The following is a 21,459-nucleotide window of genomic DNA, read 5'->3' as shown; positions in this document are numbered from 1 at the left end:
AATTGCGTGTTCATGTTTCATAACAAGGGGCAGTGTACTGAGTCTTGCATCTCCAGCGATATTATTACCCCTTGATGAAGCTCTGTACAAAAAGCCCATATTAAGTTTCTCTTGCAGAGGGAGGAGTGGGGTGGACACTTCCATGCCGGACTGTTTCCAGGCTGCCAAGTTGCTCTGTTTCCAGCTCTGAAACAGGAGACATAGTCTAGTTATAACTCCCTGCTCCTCCTCTGTCTGCTCTGCTGCGGTTTGCAGAAGCGGTGATGTCACTGTTAGGCAGACAGTGAGTGAGACAGTGATGGGCTGACCTGATGAACACCTAAGTGCTTGAATCCGGGCCTTGAGGATGTATGGAGAGTACCAGAGCATTATCCACTTTCACAGTGACCTTCCCATGACACTCCTGCCACGAGGGAGGGCTGTTTTTGTACATTCCTCTGAGCATCGGCTTTGTCTGACTGTCCTAAGAGTAGTGTGATGGATGTTTACAGTGCTTTCTATCTCAGTCTTTCGTTTCTTACTGAGAGTTTTGTGAAAGTCTTGCCTGAGTTTGTACTTGGATTTGAGTAGCAGTACATGAGAGCAACTCCTCAGGGAGAAGAAATGTTAGGATGGGCAATTTGTCTGATCTCTGAGAGTCACGTTTTGTGCTGAATTTGTTGTGAAGGTGAGTTGTTCAACAGAATGTTTGACACCACATAGCTGGATAGATAAATACCTACAGCTACAGTAGATTTTGAATCCTCACGTCTGCCTTTAGGCTTTAATGGTCTGTGTATTTTTGTGTTTATGTGCTTGTGTGTGAAAATGTGTTTCTCTGTTTGTTTCAGGTGGGCCTGGAGAAGATGGTCACTGAACACACAAGACTCATCTACATGACCACTGGGGTGCTGCTGCAGAAACTGGTCGGAGCAAAGAGCCTGACTGAGTACTCCCACATCTTCATAGATGAGGTAACTGACACTCAGACTGGTCATCATTTCAAAGTAGTAATTTTGACTTTGATACCAGGTTTAGTATCACGATACTAAAACGATAACAAAAAACAAAAAAAAGGTATATTAGCCAAAGTCACAAAATGGCACTCGATCCAGACAGATAAACTAATCTACTGCTCTGTTCAATCATTGGGCATCTTTTGAGTTCAATTTCATCTAACAAAATTGACATTTTTCAGAGATGACCATGTATATGCATTAATTAAACAATCATACAATCAATTTGACTTTGTTTTTACCAATCTAACTACTTAACAACTTAATGGTAATCAGTTATTTCAATGGTAAATCAAGATGTATCCTATTCAATAGGACTGTGTGCATGCATTGAGTTTTTGAGCTAGTTTTGGCTGATTTCATGGGGGTGCAGATGACAATTTGTTTCACCTCCATTTGGGACTCATTTTATTGTACTGATCAACAACAAGAACCGTCAGAGCCCTATTCACACACGCTTAGGCAGTAGATCATCTTTGGCTGATGGAGAGATGTGACGGAGAGACCAATTTAAGTGAATTAATAACGTTTTTGGTGGCAATCAGCTTTGAATTCAGCATATTTAGCTTTATGGTTTGCATATTATAAACAAAGTACAAGGGTAATGAATTGATGTTAGCTTGTCAGCTGTAAGCTAGCAATGAAAGTCTTACCATAGATTTTTAAGACAATTTAAGTAAAAACTTTAACTAGGCCACTTAGGAACATTCAATGTTGTCTTGGTAAGCAACTTGGTAAGCAATATATATTTGGCCTTGTTTTAGGCAAATGTCCTGCTGAAATATGCATTTGTTTCCCAGTGTCTGTTGGAAAGCAGGCTGAACCAAGTTTTCCTCTGGGATTTGCCTGTGCTTAGCTCTATTCCATTTCCTTTTATCCCCCCACAAAACTCCCTTGACGATGACAAGCATACCCATAACATGATGCAGCCACCGTCATGCTTGAAAAAAAGGAAGAGTAATGTGTTGTTGGATTTGCCCCAAACATAACGCTTTGTATTCAGGACAAAAAGTTGTCTTTTCCAAATGTTTTGCAGTATTACTTCAGTGCCTTATTGTAAACCGGATACAGGTTTTGGAATATTTTTATTCTGTACTGGCTTCCTTCTTTTCACTCTGTCATTTAGGTTAGTATTGTGAAGTAAGTACAATGTTGTTGATCCATCCTCAGTTTTCTCCTATCACAGCCTTTCAACTCTAATTCTTTTAAAGTCACCATTGGCCTGATGGTGAAACCCTGATCGGTTTCCTTCCTCGCTGGGCAACGGAGTTAGGAATAGCACCTGTATCTTTGTAGATACTGGGTGTATTGATACGCCATCCAAAGTGTAATTAATAACTTCATCATGCTCAAAGGGATATTCAATGTCTGCTGTTTTGTTTTTACCCATCTACCAATAGGTGCCCTTCTTTGCGAGGCATTGGAAAAGCTCCCTGGTCTTTGTGGTTGAATCCGTGCTTGAAATTCACTCCTCGACTGAGGGACCTTATAATCTGTTATGTGTGGGGTAGTAATTTAAAAATCATGTTAAACACTATTATTGCACACAGTCCATGCAACTTATGTGACTTGTTAAGCATATTTTTACTCCTTCATTTATTTAGGCTTGTCATAACAAAGGGGTTGAATACGTATTGACTCAACACATTTCAGCTTTTCATCTTTTATTAATATGTAAAATTGTAAAAAAAAAACATAATTCCACTTATACATTATGGGATATTGTGTGGAGGCCAGTGGCAAACAATCTAAATGTAATCCATTTAAAATTCAGGCTGTAACACAACAAAATGTGGAAAAAGTCAAGGGGTGTGAATACTATCTGAGGGCACTGTATAAAGAGAAGAGGAGCTAATGGTATCTTACTGCATTGTAAAGTGTTCTGTGCAGCATGAGTGGGGAGCTAACATGAGGCAAACCCTGACTCCCAGTGCAGGCTACTAGTAATGAGTAAGTGGAGCAGGTATGGTGCACGCCTCTGCTAAAGGGGGATCGGCTGCGCTGATAGACAGTTTGTGAGACACATTTGACAGAAGTACCGAAAGTAACAACAATTCTAGACACTATTTCAAAGTAGTCTACAGATATGACTTGACTGGTAATGATGATGTCCTATCTGGCGTACATTGTCTCTCTTAGTAGCCAGTAACATCTTTTTACCATGGCAAGGATGAGCCAGTCAGTAAGCAGGGTGGTTCTGTATGTTTCAGGTCCATGAGCGGACAGAGGAGCTGGACTTCCTTTTATTGGTTGTGAGGAAGCTCCTCCATTCCAACTCTCGTTACATCAAGGTGAGCCCACGCTTCTCATCTCAGCATTCACCACCATGTGATCCTAAACCGTACTGACTGAACAGACACACCGCCTCCCTTCCCCCTTTATGCAGGTCATCCTCATGTCAGCCACCATCAACTGCAGGGAGTTTGCGGAGTACTTTGGCACCCCCATCCGCAGCCAGATGAACCCAGCCTATGTGTTTGAGGTGGAGGGGGCTCCCTACGCCATAGAGGAGTTCTACCTGGAGGACCTCTGCAGCCTGATTCCCTACAGGGTGAGAGGGGGAGCGCCAAGCCTAGTCTGTGGATGTAGCTGGTACTCATGGTTTAGACTAACCTAACACTGTGTCTATTAACTATCAGGTGGATACCCGCCGTCCAGATGACCCTTACATCACTGTGGAGATGTACAACGTGGCTGTCAGCCTTATCCAGAGCTTTGACGAGCTAGAGGCCAAAGATCAGAGGTGAGGGGTCAACAGCTTTACTCTTCATCTTAGCTCGCTTGATAAATAAACCATACTATTTGTTTATTACTTAGATGATTGACTTCGATGTCTTATAGTTATCCTGGTGTGTTTGTGTATCTCAGCAGTAGGACTGCGAGGGAGGGAGGCCTGTCTCTGCCAGACCGGGGCAGTGTGCTGGTGTTCCTCCCTGGTCTGGGTGAGATCCACTACATGCAGGAGGCTTTGTCCAAGCTGGTGCGCAAGAGGTGGGTGCTGTGTGTGTACATGTGCACTTTCAGTGGTGGCGTCTCTGGAGCGTGACTGGTAGTGTCCGGTGCATAGTAGAAACTTGATGGGGCTGTTATGGTGTATGTTTCAGACTGCAGGTGTACCCACTCCACTCCTCTGTCACTCTGGAGGAGCAGAATGGGGTGTTTCTGGTGCCTGTCCCAGGATACAGGAAGGTAACTATCACACCACAACCCAGTCTACTGAATAGGACTTCTATAATGCAAAGGGTTTTTGATGTTTTGTCTCTGTCTCAACAGATCATCCTCTCCACCAACATTGCAGAGAGCTCTGTTACGGTCCCAGATGTCAAATATGGTGTGTGTTTTCATTTTCACGTTTATAGACCTTCCTTGCTATATATACTGCCGTACTGTATTCACTCCACATGTCTGAGTTTGTGACGTATTCTTGTTGACAGTGATTGATTTCTGTCTGGCACGACACATGGTCTGTGACAAAGAGACCCATTACCAGTCCCTCCGCCTCACCTGGGCCTCCAAGACCAACTGCAACCAGCGTAGAGGTACAGTACAGCAGGGTTTCTGGGGCCCCCCTGGGTGCACATTTTGTTTTTTTGCCCTTGCACTACACAGCTGATTCAAATAATCAAAGCTTGATGATGAATGGGTTATTTGAATCAGCTGTGTAGTGCTAGGGCAAAACCAAAATGTGCACCCAGGGGGAGAATTAGAATGGCCACTGAGGATTTGTGACTCACTCTGTCCCTCTCAGGCAGGGCTGGGCGAGTGTCTATGGGCTACTGTTACCGGCTGGTGACCAAGGAGTTCTGGAGGAATGAGATCCCAGACTATGTGGTTCCTGAGATGGTGGTAAGAGTCGAACATTAGGTCAGCCCTGATGGCAAAGAACCAAGCTCATAACTATGATCGACAGTATGATGTTTGACAACTGCAAAGTTGATGGATTTATTTGTTGATGGATTGATGCACTGTATGTGATTACTGAAAGACAAGGCATGCTACTCTACTAGACCTACATTGAGTGTACGAAACATTAGGAACACCTGCTTTTTCCATGACTGACCAGGTGAAAGTTATGATTCCTTATTAATGTCACTTGTTAAATCCACTTCAATCAGTGTAGATGAAGGGGAGGAGACACTTGAGACATGGATTGTGTATATGTGCCATTCAGAGGGTGAATGAGCAAAACGAAATATAAGTGCCTTTGAATAGGGTATGGTAGTAGTTTGTTTCAAGAACTACAATGCTGCTGAGTTTTTCACGCTCAACAGTTTCCAATGTGTGTATCAAGAATTGTCCAACACCCAAAGCACATCTAGCCAACTTGACACAACTGTGGGAAGCATTGGAGTCAACATGGGTCAGCATCCCTGTGTAATGCTTTCGACACCTTGTAGCGTCCATGCCCTGACAAATTGAGGCTATTCTGAGGGCAAAATGGGGTGCAACTCAATATTAAGTAGGTGTTCCTAAAGTTTTGTACGCTCAGTGTATAAAACTTATATTTTATTCTGACTATTCCCAGCGTGCCCCCCTGGCTAACATCATGCTGAAGGTGAAGCTTCTGGACATGGGGGACCCCCGCTCCCTCCTCTCCACTGCTCTCTCACCCCCCCAACTCAATGACATTGAGAGGACCATACTCCAGCTCAAAGAGGTACCTCACTGTGGACCTTATCACAAACAACCATTGAAGTCATTGGATTCCTGTATTTGTGGAGAGGTTTCCAATAAGAATCTTAGATACAACGTTGCTGAACACCCAAATCTGTCACTGTGTGTTTGTGATGTTACAGTGGTTTCCTAACATTGGTTCTGCTGTGTCAGGACCTCTGCGTCAGCTAGCATTAGCTCTCTCAGTGGTGTTTGTGTGTGTGTTTGTCAGCTGTGACATAGCGGAGCGTAAAGTGTTTTGATTAAGTCTGTGTATGTGCTGTGGATGGGCTCTTTAGCTGGAAGGATTGATGGACGGAGCCATTTTTGTATTTTTTATTACTATTTTTGACTGTGTGTGTATGATGCTTAACTATTCTTGCAGTCAGTTGTTATTATTGAGGTAATGATAATTGTCATGACGTGTGTGTGTGAGGTGTAGATGGGTGCACTGTCTGTGGGGAACGATGGTCAAGGCCAGAAGCGTTTTGATGGAGAGCTGACGTTTCTGGGTCGGATCCTGGCTCACCTGCCTGTGGACCTGCACCTTGGGAAGATGATAGTGCTCGGCCACGTCTTTGGCTGTCTGGAGGAGTGCCTCATCATAGGTCAGTGGGGTCTGTGGTTTCTGCTTTGTCTGTAGGTGTGTGTTCAGGCCACGACTCCTCAACCTGTCTCTCTCCCTTAGCCGCCTCTCTGTCTCTGAAGAGCTTCTTTGCCATGCCCTCCCTGCAGCAGCTGGCAGGGTACAGGTGAGTCAGCACTTGAAAATGTATTTTCTCTCATACAGCAAAAAATATATAATTACACTTCTACAATATCTACCTCGTCACTGCCATTTGAGTTATTGTCTGCTGTAAGACTGTCATCCCTGTCCTCTCTTAAATGTTTGAATATTCAGGAGCAAGCTGTCGTTCGCACACGGTGTGCAGAGTGATTTGATTGCTTTTGTCAACGCATTCAAGGCTTGGCACACGTCCAGAAGCAAAGGAGAGTTGAGGCATCCAAAGGTGAGAGCATTTACAGTTGAAGTCGGAAGTTTACATACACTTAGGTTGGAGTCATTAAAACTTGTTTTTCAACCATTCCCCAAATTTCTTGTTAACAAACTATAGTTTTGGCAAGTCGGTTAGGACATCTACTTTGTGCATGACACAAGTCATTTTTACAACAATTGTTTACACAGATTATTTCACTTATAATTCACTGTATCACAATTCCAGTGGGTTAGAAGTTTACATACATTAAGTTGACTGTGCCTTTAAACAGCTTGGAAAATTCCAGAAAATGATGTCATGGCTTTAGAAGCTTCTGATAGGCTAATTGACATCATTTGAGTCAATTGGAGGTTTACCTCTGGATGTTTTTCAAGGCCTACCTTGAACTCAGTGCCTCTTTGCTTGACATCATGGGAAAATCAATAGAAATCAGCCCCAAAAAATGTGTAGACCTCCACAAGTCTGGTTCATCATTGGGAGCAATTTTCAAATGCCTGAAGGTACCATGTTCTGTTCAAACAATAGTACGCAAGCATAAACACCATGGGACCACACAGCTGTAATACCGCTCAGGAAGGAGACGCGTTCTACCTCTTAGAGATGAATGTACTTTGGTGCGAAAAGTGCAAATCAATAGCAAAGGACCTTGTGAAGATGCTAGAGGAAACGGGTACAAAATTATCTATAGCCACAGTAAAACGAGTCCTATATTGACATAACCTGAAAGGCCGCTCAGCAAGGAAGAAGCCACTGCTCCAAACCTGCCATAGAAAAACCACACTACGGTTTGCAACTGCACATGGGGACAAAGATTGTACTTTTGGAGAAATGTCCTCTGGTCTGATGAAACAAAAATAGAACTGTTTGGCCATAATGACCATCATTATGTTTGGAGGAAAAAGGGGGAGGCTTGCAAGCCGAAGAACACCATCCCAACCGTGAAGCACGGGGGTGGCAGCATCATGTTGTGGGGGTGCTTTGCTGCAGGAGAGACTGGTGCACTTCACAAAATAGATGGCATCATGAGGGAAGAAAATTATGTGGATATATTGAAGCAACATCTCAAGACATCAGTTAAAGCTTGGTCGCAAATGGGTCTTCCAAATGGACAATGACCCCAAGCATACTTCCAAAGTTGTTGCAAAATGGCTTAAGGACAAGAAAGTCAAGGTATTGGAGTGGCCATCACAAAGACCTGACCTCAATCCCATAGAAAACGTGTGAGCAGAACTGAAAAGGCGTGTGCGAGCAAGGAGGCCTACAAACCTGACTCAGTTACACCAGCTCTGTCAGGAGGACTGGGCCAAAATTCACCCAACTTATTGTGGGAAGCTTGTGGAAGGCTACCCTAAATGTTTGATCCAAGTTAAACAATTTAAAGGCAATGCTACCTAATACGAATTGAGTGTATGTACATTTCTGACCCACTGGGAATGTGATGAAAGAAATAATAGCTCAAATAAATCATTCTCTCTACTATCATTCTGACATTTCACATTCTTAAAATAAAGTGGTGATCCTAACTGACCTAAGACAGGGAATTTGTACTAGGATTAAATGTCAAGAATTGTGAAACTGAGTTTAAATCTATTTGGCTAAGGTGTATGTAAACTTCCGACTTCAACTGTAGATCATTATGTTACATCAATTACCTTTAAACATGGATAATACATAGACGTGTATGTAATAAAGGAGGTTCCTAAAGACATTAGACAAAGGTCCAGTATCTTGTTGAGATGGTTGCAGTAAGGTTGTGTATGTATGTGTGTGTGCGTTCTTCCTCCCAGTCCGAGCTGGAGTGGGGCAAGGAGAACTGCATCCAGATCAAGAGGATCAGAGAGGTATAGAGACCAGCATCTCACGAAACACACACCAGGTGACCCCAATCCCTGACCTGACCCTGCCTCTCTGTGACCCCCAGGTGGCCGAGCTCTATGAGGACCTGAAGGAGAGAACGTCCCAGTTCAACATGCACGTGATTGAGAACCCAGTGCCAATGGACTACGCCAGCCTTCACAAGCAGAGGTTCATTCTGCAGGTGAGACTGAGGCACATGCCAGTATTCTGGAGCTCTACACCTTACTTCCAACGTAGCTATATGGTTATTATTTTGACCCTATAATATTATCTGTTGTACCTGCTATTCAGAATATCATTTGGCAGTGCTAACACTGTAGCCCCTGTCTATTTGATAGAATCTCCTCTTCTCTTTATACAGTGCCTTCAGAAAGTATTTATACTCCTTGACTTATTCCACATTTTGTTGTGTTACAGCCTGAATTGGAAATTGATTAAATGTATATATTTTTTCAGCCATCTACACTTCAATACCCATAATGATAAAATGCTAACATGGTTTTAGAAATGTTAGCTAATTTATTGAAAATGAAATACGGAGATGTCTCATTTAAGGTAAGTATTCACACCCCTTTGTATGACACTCCAAATTGAGCTCCGGTGAATCCAATTTCCTTTGATCATCCTTGAGATGTCACTACTTGATTTGAGTCCACCGGTGGCCAATTCAATTGTTTGGACATGATTTAGAAAGAAACACATCTGTCTATATGAGGTCCCAAAGTTGACAGTGCATATCAGAGCAGAAACTATACCATGAAGTCTAAGGAACTGTCTGTAGATCGCTGAGATAGAATTGTGGTAAGGAATACCCTGGGGAAGGGAATAACAGTTCTAGAGTGTTGAAAGTTTCCAAGAGCACAGTGTTCTCCACATTATCTGCCAAGAGCTGGCCATCAGACCAAACTGAGCAATCGAGCAAGAAAAACCATGGTCAGGGAAGTGACCAAGAATCCAAAGACCACTCTGACAGAACTACAGAGTTCCTTGGCTGAGATGGGAGAACCTGACAGAAGGTCTCTACAGCACTTCACCAATCTGAGCTTCATGGGAGAGTGGCCAGACGGAATCCACCCCCTGAGAAAAGGCACATGACAGCACGCCTGGAGTTTGCAAAACGGCATGTGAAAGACTCTGAAAGCATAAGGCGAAAGATTCTGGTCTGATGAAACAAAAATGTAACTCTTTGTCCTGAATGCAAAGCGCTATGTCTGGAGAAAACCAGGCACAGCTCATCACCCGCATAACACCATCTCTACCGTGAAGCATGGTGGTGGCAGCATCATGCTATGGGGATACTTTTCAGAGGCAGGGACTGGGAGATTGGTAAGGATAGAGGGAACAATGAATGGAGCCAAATACAGGCAAATTGTTGATGAGAACCTGCTTCAGAGTGCAAACGACCTTAAACTGGTGCGAAGATTTATGTTCCAACAGGACAATGGCCTTAAGCACACAGCCAAAGCAACTCTGGAATTGCTTCAGAACAAGAATGTGAAAGTCCTTAAGTGGCCCAGCCGAAGCCCAGACTTGAATCCCATTGAAAAGCTGTGGAAAGACTTGAAGATTGCTGTTCACCCCACTGCTCCCCATCTAACCTAACAGAGCTTGAGAAAATCTGCAGGGGAAAATCACAAAATCCAGATGTGCAAAGCTGATATAGACATACCCAAGACCACTCAAAGCTGATATAGACATACCCAAGACCACTCAAAGCTGATACAGACATACCCAAGACCACTCAAAGCTGATACAGACATACCCAAGACCACTCAAAGCTGATATAGACATACCCAAGACCACTCAAAGCTGATACAGACATACCCAAGACCACTCAAAGCTGATACAGACATACCCAAGACCACTCAAAGCTGATACAGACATACCCAAGACCACTCAAAGCTGATACAGACATACCCAAGACCACTCAAAGCTGATACAGACATACCCAAGACCACTCAAAGCTGATACAGACATACCCAAGACCACTCAAAGCTGATACAGACATACCCAAGACCACTCAAAGCTGTAATCACCACCAAAGGTGCTTCTAAAAAGTATTGACTCGGGTGTGAATATTTATTTGAATATGTTATTTAATTTTAAATACATTTGCAAAAATGTAAATTAAAATTTTAAAAAAATGTTTTCATTTTGTCATTATGGGCTATTGTTTGTAGATTGGGGAAAACATATATTTGAATCAATTTTGAATTCAGGCTGTAACACAACATAATGTAGAATAAGCCGAGCGGTATGAATACTTTCTGAAGCCACTCCATCTTTCAGGTGGTTATCGCTGGTGCCTACTACCCTAACTACTTCTCTCAAGGGGAAATGGATGAAGAGCTGGCCTCCAAAGACCTGTCAGGCCATGATCCCAAAACAACAGTGCTGGTATGATGCCATTACCCCCTATCCCTGATTCCCTGATTTCAGATTCCTATACATTCATGAACGGTGTTTGTATGTTGTGAATGCTAGACCACTGCCATGCTCTTTGATTGTCTCGTCTCAGGTGAGGAACCTGCCCCCCTACAGTTTCCTGTACTACAAGCAACTGCAGTCCCTGTTCCGCCAGTGTGGCCAGGTCAAGTCCATAGCCTTCGATGGAGCCAGGTAACAAACGGATCAAACCTCCACTGGACTTAGAATAACTCATTATGTTACCTGTTTCATAGATACTTCATAGATGTTTTGACCTAAATGGTCTTACATAGCTTATAGAATGCCCATAGTCCATTAGTAAGACAGATAAACATTTGTTGTGTGTTCCTTCAGAGGGCATGTAGAGTTCTACCGGACGACTACTCGAGGGTCGGGGGTGCTCCCTGAGGTGTCACTGGCCCTCCTCTTGGCCCACCAGAGGCATCCTCTGGACATTTTTGTGCATCCCAGTGACGAGGTGGAGACCTTTGCGGGGAGCAGGACCATCTGCCACATGAGATACGCTCGGTAGGGAGCCTATACATCCTTCTCACACTACTGATCTACTCAGCTGGGTTTTTAATCCTCGTTTCCTACAAAATACAGTTTGCTGCATTGGTGTAACATCGTCTAACCCCAACTTCTCAAGAGGAATGCATTTAGCGGAGTGAAAGTCAGTCAGACAGTTGATGTATAGGTAATGCCAGCTCTGGCTCAGGGCCAAATGCCTCTTCAGGAAGGTGGAGGTGTCCTGTTAGTGGGGGGGTTTGGGGGGAGTGGGCTTTGCCCGTAACCCTGCAGGCCTGCACCCCTCCACACTGGGCCTTGATGTAACCTGACATGCTTGCACTCTGGCTGACCCTCTACAGCCATCACACAGCCTCTGAGAGGGTAGATTTAGGCCGAGTCAGACTCTCTCCCTCCTCCTCACACACATATACAGACAGTGCTGTCATGAGTGAGTTACAGTCAGTTAGGTCAGTCCCATAGACTCCCTAATACAATGATGCAGCTCAGTGACTTTGACTGTTACACTAGCACTGTGTTCCCCCTTTGAGGGATCCTCCAGGCTTTTTAAGCATAATTCATTCTGTCCTGTGGTTTTCAGTGTGAATGTGGACTTCCAGAACAACTCGGTCTACCCAGTGGGGTTGCTGAGCAGCACCATCGACCCAGACAAGCTGCCCTCTAACCCCATCTTCGTGGTCAACATCACAGACGTTAGTCAGGCTGAGACTCCTCTTTCAGTCAAATTTCTGGGACTTGTTTTTGTGTAAATAAGTAATCTGGTGACGATTCTATCTAGAGGAACTGAATTTAGGTGATCACATATCCTCCATTTTGGCTATGCACAGTCTGTAGTGGATGTGGTAACCAAGCATGCCTCCTTCATCTTGGCTCCCTAGGTGGTGGAGGTGGGCCACTTCTGGGGCTTCCAGGCGGATGATGCCAGCATGGAGAAGCAGCGCCATCTGACAGCGGAGATTAATTCTCATGAGCTGTGTCCAGTTCCTGTCTCCCTCTACCCAAACCTGCTGTGCCTGGCACCTTTCTCTGAGGGCGACGAGCAGGGCCTCTACTACCGTGCCAAGATCCTGCATGTCTGCGGCAGCTCTGTGGAGGTACAAGCACATGCTCACTAAGCTCACTAGTACACACAATCACTCCCAGGTTGATTGCAGTTTTAGTGGATGAAAAATGTGTTCTGAATGTTCAAGGTTTTCTTTCTGGACTTTGGAAACACCAGTCTGGTGTCGTGTAGCTGCCTGAGGAAGCTACCTGCTGATATCATGGCCCACCCATTCCAGGTACAGCTACAGTGTTTTATTTAGGCAAAATGGTAAACATCTTTGGGCCACATCCTAATCAGGAGAGTTGATCTAGTATCCCTATATTCTGGTATGACTTTGTCCTGTATTCTGTTAGGATTGTGTTCTGCCCTGTCTCCTCAGGCCCAGGAGTTCCAGATCTCTGGGATGCGTCCATCGGCCCAGTCCATGATCCTGGGGGACCAGTGGAGCAGCCGTGCCCGCAACCGCTTTATCACGTTGGTGAACGGCCACCCGCTCATAGTCTCCCTGTTCTCCATCCTGCACGGCATCATGCGTGTGGAGCTGCTCATCAACACTGACACGGTCACCTCCAGCGTGGCTGACATCATGATGCAGGAGGGACACGCCATCAAGGCCGAGGAGAGCTTTGAGTCCAAGGTACCTCAAACACAGGCCAGCTTTCTGTCTGTCTTCACCGCAGCTTCTAGGATGTTGTGCTCATGGGGAATTGTTCAGTTATAGTTTTCCTGTTAGGCTTGGCTATAAACATAAATCATTTAGTGTTTCCTTGCTGTCCAGCAGTAGAAACAAAGGCTGTGACCCTGACAGTGCTGTGTGGTTGTGTGTCTTGCAGCAGAGCCATGACTTGCTGGTGTCTCTGTACAAAGACCTGCAGGACGGCACCTTCACTCCCAACGCTACCAGCAGCTCCTGGAAGACTAGCAAGGAGGAAGAGAAGCAGCTAATTGACAGCCTGCTCCAGTCCTTTGCCAAGACCAGCCAGTCCTCTCTGAAGAGCAAGGCAAGAACACTGGCCAAATGGCTGACTCACATTTCATAGACTACTACTGTGTTCAATAGACTGCCTGTCTGGTTCAACCAGGAAGTGTTGTTAGTTGTTCACCACAAGAGGGTGTCATTGTCTTTCTGCCTTTTGCCTGCCTCCTGACCAGAGGGTGGAGACATTTTGGTAGTACGTGAGCTGGTGTACATTTTGTTCTACGGTGTATTAGTGGCTGTGGGCCAGGGCCACACATTCCTCTCGGGAATTCATGGAACACAATTTGTTTCTGGGGGATGTTTTTACTGTTAACATGTATTGAATAATTGTGGATGAATGTTAGTGGTTACAGGATGCCCATTGTGTCTTAATGCTCACTGTAAGTAAAGTGTTGCTGATGCTGTTTCCCACAGGTTCGTGTGCATGGCCCGTCCAGTCCTCATAAAGTCAACTTCCACAGCTTTAGCAACGTCACCAACTACAGGTTAGTCAGTGTCACCTAGATCAGGTTAGAGTTTGGCCCAGTGCTGGTGACACTATATACCAGTGCTAATGAATGTGTTAACTCCTTACAGGTCGGTGCTCATAGAGAAGGACAGCATCAACTCCGTTGCGTTGAATGACAGTCCTCAGGACAGCCATCAGCGGATGCTGGTGGCTGGCTCCGTGTCTGTCAGTGCGACAGGTACAGTACTGGGAATGGGATATAATCTGGGACATAATAAGCACATTAGAATAAGGGTTAGACCATGGGTGTCCAACTCATTTTGCCCTGCGGTCTGCATTCGGTCTTCACCGAGGTCTGGAGGGTCGCACTCACCTTCAACATTTTCAAAAAAGAGTCCTCTTTCCAGCACTTTTGGAATTTTCAATGCTCCCGGACTGTCTAGGTTTCGATAACTGTTGGCAAGCTGGACAGAGTGAAATACACTTGAGTATAGAGAACATTAGGAACACCTTCCTAATATTGAGTTGCAGATCCCCACCCTTTGCCCTGACGAACAGGATCAATTCGTCAGGGCATGCACTCTACAAGGTGTTGAAAGCATTCCACAGGGATGCTGGTCCATGTTGACTTCAACGCTTCCCACAGTTGTCAAGTTGGCTGTATGTCCTTTTGGTGGTGGAGAAGTCTTGCCACACAGGGAGACTGTTGAGTGTGAAAAACCCAGCAGCGTTGCAGTTCTTGACAAACCGGTGCACCTGGCACCTACTACCGTACCCCATTCAAAGGCACCCTCTGAATGGTACACATACACAATCCATGTCTCAATTGACTCAAGGCTTAAAAATAAATATTTAACCTGTCTCCTCCCCTTCATCTATACCAGGTATTCCCAAACAACACCAGCAATACCCCCAGGGGTACACCAAATATATGTGATTCACATTTAAAATAGATATTTTTTATTTAACTTTTTTTCACATTTTCAAACAGTCCATTTATATTTTCCAACAGGGCTATACATTTTAGGCTTTTTTTTCTCACCTGAGTAGCCTGTTTGAGAAAAAAATGTTTTAACCATCTAGTGTTCAGTGAAATAACACAATGTCAAATACAGGTAGCCTAGACAAATAATTAACATCCAATCATATTAACCGTTAATCTCTTGCGGGAATTCCACTAACTAGCCAAACGTAGCTGCTGCTCATGTTGGTATCTGTACTGATGGCGCAGAAGCCATAGTGGCATAGACATAGTGGAGTGGTAACGTGCATGCAAGCAATAACTCCCAACGACACTTGGTACACTGCAGCATCCACCAAGAGGCTCTTTCTGCCAAGGGAATGCCTGTCAGCTTGAAAGACATTGTGGACACTACAGTGAAAATGGTTAACTTTGTTAAAGCAAGGCTCCTGAACTCTCGTGTATTTTCTGCACTATACAATGATCTGTGCAGCGACCATGTAACACTTTTACAACATACAGCGCTGGTTATCAAGGGGCAAAGTATTGACACTTTTTTTTATTGAGAGATGAGCTTAACGTTTTCTTTACTGACCATTTTCACTTCTCTGACCGCTTGCATGATGACGAGTTTCTCACACGACTGGCCTATCTGGGTGATGTTTTTTCTCGCCTGAATGATCTGAATCTAGGATTACAGGGACTCTCCGCAACTATATTCAACGTGCGGAACAAAATTGAGGCTACGATTAAGAAGTTGGAGCTCTTCTCTGTCAGCATTAACAAGGACAACACACAGGTCTTTCCATCATTGTATGATTTTTTTTTTGTGTGCAAATGAACTCAAGCTTACAGACAATGTCAAATGTGATATAGTGAAGCACCTGTGTGAGTTGGGTGCGCAATTACGCAGGTACTTTCCCGAAACGGACGACATAAACAACTGGATTCGTTATCCCTTTTATGTCCTGCCTCCAGTCCACTTACCGATATCTGAACAAGAGAGCCTCATCAAAATTGCAACAAACAGTTCTGTGAAATTTGAATTTAATCAGAAGCCACTGCCAGATTTCTGGATTGGGCTGCGCTCAGAGTATCCTGCCTTGGCAAATAATGATGCCCTTTGCAACCACGTACCTATGTGAGAGTGGATTCTCGGCCCTCGCTAACATGAAAACTAAATACAGGCACAGACTGTGTGTGAAAAATGATTTAAGACTGAGACTCTCCAATACAACCCAACACTGCAGAGTTATGTGCATCCTTTCAAGCACATCCTTCTCATTAACCTGTGGTGAGTTATTTACAATCTAATGAACAAATAAGGTTTTATATGTAAGATGGTTAAATAAAGAGCAAAATTATTATTTGTGCCCTGATTCAATAAGAGCTCTTTGTCACTTCCCACTCATTCTTTGTCACTTCCCACTCATGTTTAATAAATGTATCGTACAGTGTGTGTGTGTGGCAGGCTTACAGTATTGCAAAAAAAAAAACAAATTTGAGAGTGCGCTGACCCTGGTGCTAAAGGGTATACGCAGCTGGAGGTTGAATGTTTTGAAGGGGCACGAGACTATAAAAAGTTTGGGAACCACTGATCTACACTGATTGAAGTGGATTTAAAAAGTGACATCAATAAGGGATCTAGGGCAGTCCCCAACGGATAAACAATCTTAGTCGACAAAGTTGTCTGTTCTTTTGACCTATCAATTGCCCAACATTTTTAAACGTGTATTTTACCATAAATAGACACACTGTTTTAATAAAACCAACTATATGCAATGAGCTTGTCTGATGCTTTAAGCTTACGGTTTGATGCCTCAAGATGTCGCCAGAGATCGAGATAACCAGAAGGGACATTTTTTTAACCTGACCTAGCTATTCTCCTCCCGCTCCTGCTGGCTTTCGCAGATTCTACCATCATGCTCCTGAAGTTTCCGGTAATAGGCTACATGAGGAGTGGGCAACCTTTCTCATGTGCAATGCCAATTTATCTAACCTTTTCTACTGATCTGCGTGCCAGTTATGGTTTTCATATGCACATTTTCGTGAGACAGACGTTATTATGAAATGAAACTATCTCAAAATCATTGTAATTTGGTAAATCAAATGTCTATCCAAAATGAAAATAATACTAACCTAAAAAGTAACTTTATTGCCAACAAATAAAAACATTGCAGCCTGCATGTAATATCCTGATTTAAAAAAAAAAATATATATATATATCCAAATTACCGGCCGTGACTGGGAGTCCCGTAGGGCGGCACACAATTGGCCCAGCGTAGTCCGTGTTAGGGAAGGGTTTGGCCAGGGCGGCTTTACTTGGCTCATCGCACTCTAGCAACTCATTGTGGCGGGCCGGGCACCTGCAGGCTGACATCGTCGTCAGTTTCCTTAGAAACATTGGTGCCGCTGGCTTCCCGGTTAAGCAAGCGGGTGTTAAGAAGCTCTGTTTGGCGGGTCATGTTTCGGAGGACACATGACTCAACCTTCGCCTCTCTCAAGCCCATTGGAGAGTTGCAGCGATGAGACAAGATTGTAATCACAAAATTGGGGGGAAAAATTGGGTACAAATTAAAATACAATTACAAAAAACCTTTGCTCGGTACTTTGTTGAAGCACCTTAGGCAGCGATTATAGCCTCGAGTCTTCAAGCTTGGCACACCTGTATTTGGGGAGCTTCTCCCATTCTTTCCTGCAGATCCAATCAAGCTCTGTCAGATTGGATGGGTAGCGTTGCTGCACAGCTATTTTCAGGTCTCTCCAGAGATGTTCGATCTGATTCAAGTCCGGGCTCTGGCTCGGCCACTCAAGGTCCCGAAGCCACTCCTGCGTTGTCCTTTTGGAAGGTGAACCTTCCCCAGTCGGAGGTCCTGAGCGCTCTGGAAAAGGTTTTCATAGAGGATCTCTGTACTTTGCTCCGTTCATCTTTGCCTCGATCCTGACTAGTCACCCAGTCCCCGTCGCTGAAAAACATCCCCACAGCATGATGCTGCCACCACGATGCTTCACCGAAGGGATGGTGCCAGGCTTCCTCCAGATGTGACGCTTGGCATTCAGTCCAAAGAGTTCAATCTTGGTTTCATCAGACCAGATAATCTTGTTTCTCATCTGGTCTGGGAGTCTTTAGGTGACTTTTGTCAAACTCCAAGCGGGCTGTCGTGCCTTTTACTGAGTGGCTTCCATCTGGCCACTCTACCATAAAGGCCTGATTGGTGGAGGGCTGCAGAGTTGGTTGTCCTTCTGGAAGGTTCTCCCATCTCCAAAGAGGAGCTTTGTCAGAGTGACCCTGACCAAGGGCCCTTCTCCCCCGATTGCTCAGTTTGGCTAGGCGGCCAGCTCTAGGAAGAGTCTTGTTGGTTCCAAACTTCTTCCATTTAAGAATGATGGAGGCCACTGCGTTCTTTGACATTCAATGCTGCAGAAATGTTTTGGTACCCTTCCCTAGATCTGTGCCTCCACACAATCCTGTCTCGTAGCTCTACGAACAATTCCTTCGACCTCATGGCTTGATTTTTGCTCTGGCATGCACTGTCAACTGTGGGACCTTTTTATATAGTCAGGTGTGTGCCTTTCCAAATCATGTCCAATCAATTGAATTTAGCACAGGTAGACAGCTAATCAAGTTGTAGAAACATCTCAAGGATAATCAATGGAAACAGGATGCACCTGAGCTCAATTTCGAGTCTCATAGTAAAGGGTCTGAATACTTATGTAAATAAGATATTTCAGTTTTTTAGTTTAATACATTTGCAAAAATGTCTTAACCTGTCATTATGGGGTATTATGTGTAGATTGCTGAGAATTTTGTTTTATAGTCCATTAGAGTAAGGCTGTAATGTTACAAAATGAGGATAAAGTCAAGGGGTCTGAATACTCTCTGAAGGCACTGTATATGTATATATCAGTGGCGGCTCCTCAGAGGAGGAAGGGGAGGACCAAACTCAGTGAATTTCATTAAAAATAGAATAATAAAAAAGTTATCCTTTTTAGATAAAACTAAATATATTCATGTCACCAAATTGATTAAAACACACTGTTTTGCAATGGTCTATAGTATCCTCAACAGCACTCCGTAGGGTAGCACCATAGCGTAGCTGAAGGACAGCTGGCTTCCGTCCTCCTCTTGTTACATTGACTTCAATGCAATACCTAGGAAGCTCTTCCATAGACTTGCACAGTAATTATGACAACTTCAGAGGACGTCCTCCATCCTATCAGAGCTCTTGCAGCATGAACTGACATGTTGTTCACCCAATCGAAGGATCAGAGAATGAATCTAGTACTGAAAGCATAAGCTACACCTAGCTAGCACTGCAGTGCATAAAATGTGGTGAGAAGTTGACTCATGCCAAGACTCATGCAAAGCTGTCATCAAGGCAAAGGGTTGCTACTTTGAAGAATCTCAAATATAAAATATATTTAGATTTGTTTGACACTTTTTTGGTTACCATATGTTATTTCATTTTTGATGTCTTCACTATTATTCTACAATGTAGAAAATTTGTAAAAATAAAGAAAAACCCTTGAATGACTAGGTGTGTCCAAACTTTTGACTAGTTGTGTGTGTGTGTGTGTGTTAGTCGAGCAATAACACAATCTCGGTCAACCAACAGCCTAACGACCAAACAATCGACCAGTCGACCAATTGGGGTCAGGCCTAAAGGGATCATAGCTGTCACCTGGATTCACCTGGTCAATCTGTCATGGAAAGAGCAGGTGTTAATGTTTTGTCCATCATTTCTACACTTTTGATTCGAGTCATTTCCATGTCGATTGTTTTCCCATCAAGTCTTTTTTTTTTATTTGTACTTTTTTTAAAATGACTCTAACCACCAACGGGCTTGCTGTTAGTTTAGACCCTACCAGAAATGTACATTTGTCTTGGTCGTAACAGTAAGATGCGTATATGTGTGTGCTGATATAGGTGCACAGATTCTACTGAAGGAGACCACACTGATGCCTCACATCCGCGGCCTGCCTGCACTCATCACCATGCTCTTCACCCCTGCCACAGAGCTACGGTCAGTATGCTTGGAGATGGTATACTCATCACATGTAATCAAATTACCTACCATACCTTTTATAGGGAATGTACAATTATGGGCAGGTTTTATTAAATGTTAACATAAATAATTTGTCATATTCACGTCAAATCATGCATTTAGTCATAAAGGTCTGTTAATGTAACTTTGCCTGTTCTCTGCAGCACCAACGAGGAGAGGACCAGCTACACTGGTGCCCTCTGTGGTCTGGGGTGGAACGTCCAGTCTCAGGCAGCTGCCCTGCCTGAACATGACATGGAGCTCGCCTTTGATGTCAAATTCGATGTAGAGGACATCACTGAGGTAGCGAACATCCATATAGTTCCTCATAGACCCTTCATATCCATATGTATCGTGTTTTAAAACTTAAACTTTCCACATATAATCAGTGTGTTTTGTGTTGGATCAGATCAATGCGTTGCGTGGTGCTATTAACCGTCTGGTGTGTGAGGGGCCCAACGGTCCTCTGCACCTGGGGCCTGACAGGATCAACAGCCTGCAGGAGGACTGCCGCGAACGACTCGTCAGTCTGTTTACAAAGTCACCCCCTCGAGAAGACCTTGCTCCTGTGTACCATGAGGAACCAAAGCAATGGAACCAGGTATGGCTTGAATTCATGGTGTAATGTTAGTTTTCCCCACTTCAATCAATTCTGTCCTGAGCTTTTATAGCGCGTAAGGTCCATACTTAATCATACTTTCTAGTGTTAAAACAATTCATGTTGAGCTTGTCTGGTGTGGCCATGTTGTGTACAGGTGGATCCCAGTCAGAAGATGGAGATTGTCCAAAAGGAAGATGGAAAGAGCAAAGGGGTCCTGTTCCAGCTACACCCCGTCACACTGCTCAACATATGAGCCCATTCTAAAGCAGCAACCAGAACACAGCATGCTGTCCTGTTTTCACCTCCACTACTCTTATGTTTTACAAGATTCTTGCTTATGGTAACCCTCAGGAGGGACAATCTCTTTTGATAATTATTATTATTTTTTTAAATTGTGCAATTGTTATGACTTATTTTACTTAAGGTCCTGCCATGCTTCTTTGGCTGTGTTATGTTGTTCAGCTTTTCTATTGCTGTGCTGGTGTAATTATACTTTCTAAACACCTATCCTTTTCTATTTTGATAATTAGTGATATTTAAAACAATGGCATTACCATTTTTATTTGTATAAATTAATCTGACTTAGTCTGAAGGTATGGTGCTGGTTTCAGTTCGGTACTGTACTTACAAAAATACACATTTGAGTGCTTACAACAGATGAGACTTGTCTGTCACTGTCGGTCTCCATTCAAACTCAGGAATAGTCCATCAGAGTAACCTAACAGCCAAGTTAAATTTGTCACCTCAGCATACTGATATGCGCATGCAGGCATGAAAGGGTCTTCTGTGCCAGAAGGAATCAACGTGTATTTATAGAATGTAATTTCAAATCCCTTTTGGAGATTTTCCAAGTGTTGTATGCACCGTGTACCCTACGAAACATGAACACCTCATATATCCTCTTATTTATAACACAAGACTA

General features: G+C 43.9%; 1 protein-coding gene across 3 annotated transcripts in view; it reads left to right on the top strand.

Moving 5' to 3' along the window:
* The window catches only part of tdrd9 (tudor domain containing 9), a 30,838-nt gene extending 9,643 nt beyond the window's left edge, over positions 1–21,195 (top strand). For all 3 annotated transcript variants that reach the window (XM_036954806.1, XM_021574274.2, XM_021574275.2), the window contains 29 exons: positions 831–953; positions 3,206–3,286; positions 3,382–3,546; positions 3,635–3,738; positions 3,864–3,986; positions 4,100–4,184; positions 4,269–4,326; positions 4,430–4,534; positions 4,744–4,841; positions 5,521–5,652; positions 6,091–6,256; positions 6,337–6,400; positions 6,550–6,658; positions 8,434–8,487; positions 8,568–8,684; positions 10,793–10,900; positions 11,022–11,122; positions 11,285–11,458; positions 12,039–12,150; positions 12,337–12,552; positions 12,649–12,738; positions 12,883–13,140; positions 13,337–13,504; positions 13,897–13,967; positions 14,059–14,168; positions 19,819–19,915; positions 20,101–20,239; positions 20,346–20,537; positions 20,692–21,195. In XM_036954806.1, coding sequence (XP_036810701.1) covers positions 831–953; positions 3,206–3,286; positions 3,382–3,546; positions 3,635–3,738; positions 3,864–3,986; positions 4,100–4,184; positions 4,269–4,326; positions 4,430–4,534; positions 4,744–4,841; positions 5,521–5,652; positions 6,091–6,256; positions 6,337–6,400; positions 6,550–6,658; positions 8,434–8,487; positions 8,568–8,684; positions 10,793–10,900; positions 11,022–11,122; positions 11,285–11,458; positions 12,039–12,150; positions 12,337–12,552; positions 12,649–12,738; positions 12,883–13,140; positions 13,337–13,504; positions 13,897–13,967; positions 14,059–14,168; positions 19,819–19,915; positions 20,101–20,239; positions 20,346–20,537; positions 20,692–20,790 — 3,519 coding nt within the window. In that variant the 3' untranslated portion in view covers positions 20,791–21,195. The remainder of the gene's footprint in view (positions 1–830; positions 954–3,205; positions 3,287–3,381; positions 3,547–3,634; positions 3,739–3,863; positions 3,987–4,099; positions 4,185–4,268; positions 4,327–4,429; positions 4,535–4,743; positions 4,842–5,520; positions 5,653–6,090; positions 6,257–6,336; positions 6,401–6,549; positions 6,659–8,433; positions 8,488–8,567; positions 8,685–10,792; positions 10,901–11,021; positions 11,123–11,284; positions 11,459–12,038; positions 12,151–12,336; positions 12,553–12,648; positions 12,739–12,882; positions 13,141–13,336; positions 13,505–13,896; positions 13,968–14,058; positions 14,169–19,818; positions 19,916–20,100; positions 20,240–20,345; positions 20,538–20,691) is intronic.
* Positions 21,196–21,459: the final 264 nt, after the last annotated feature.

The sequence above is a fragment of the Oncorhynchus mykiss genome, chromosome 19 (assembly GCF_013265735.2).
Source record: "Oncorhynchus mykiss isolate Arlee chromosome 19, USDA_OmykA_1.1, whole genome shotgun sequence".
Lineage (NCBI taxonomy): Eukaryota > Metazoa > Chordata > Actinopteri > Salmoniformes > Salmonidae > Oncorhynchus > Oncorhynchus mykiss.
The sequence above is the reverse complement of the archived record's forward strand: the minus strand, read 5'-3'. Positions and strand labels throughout refer to the sequence as shown.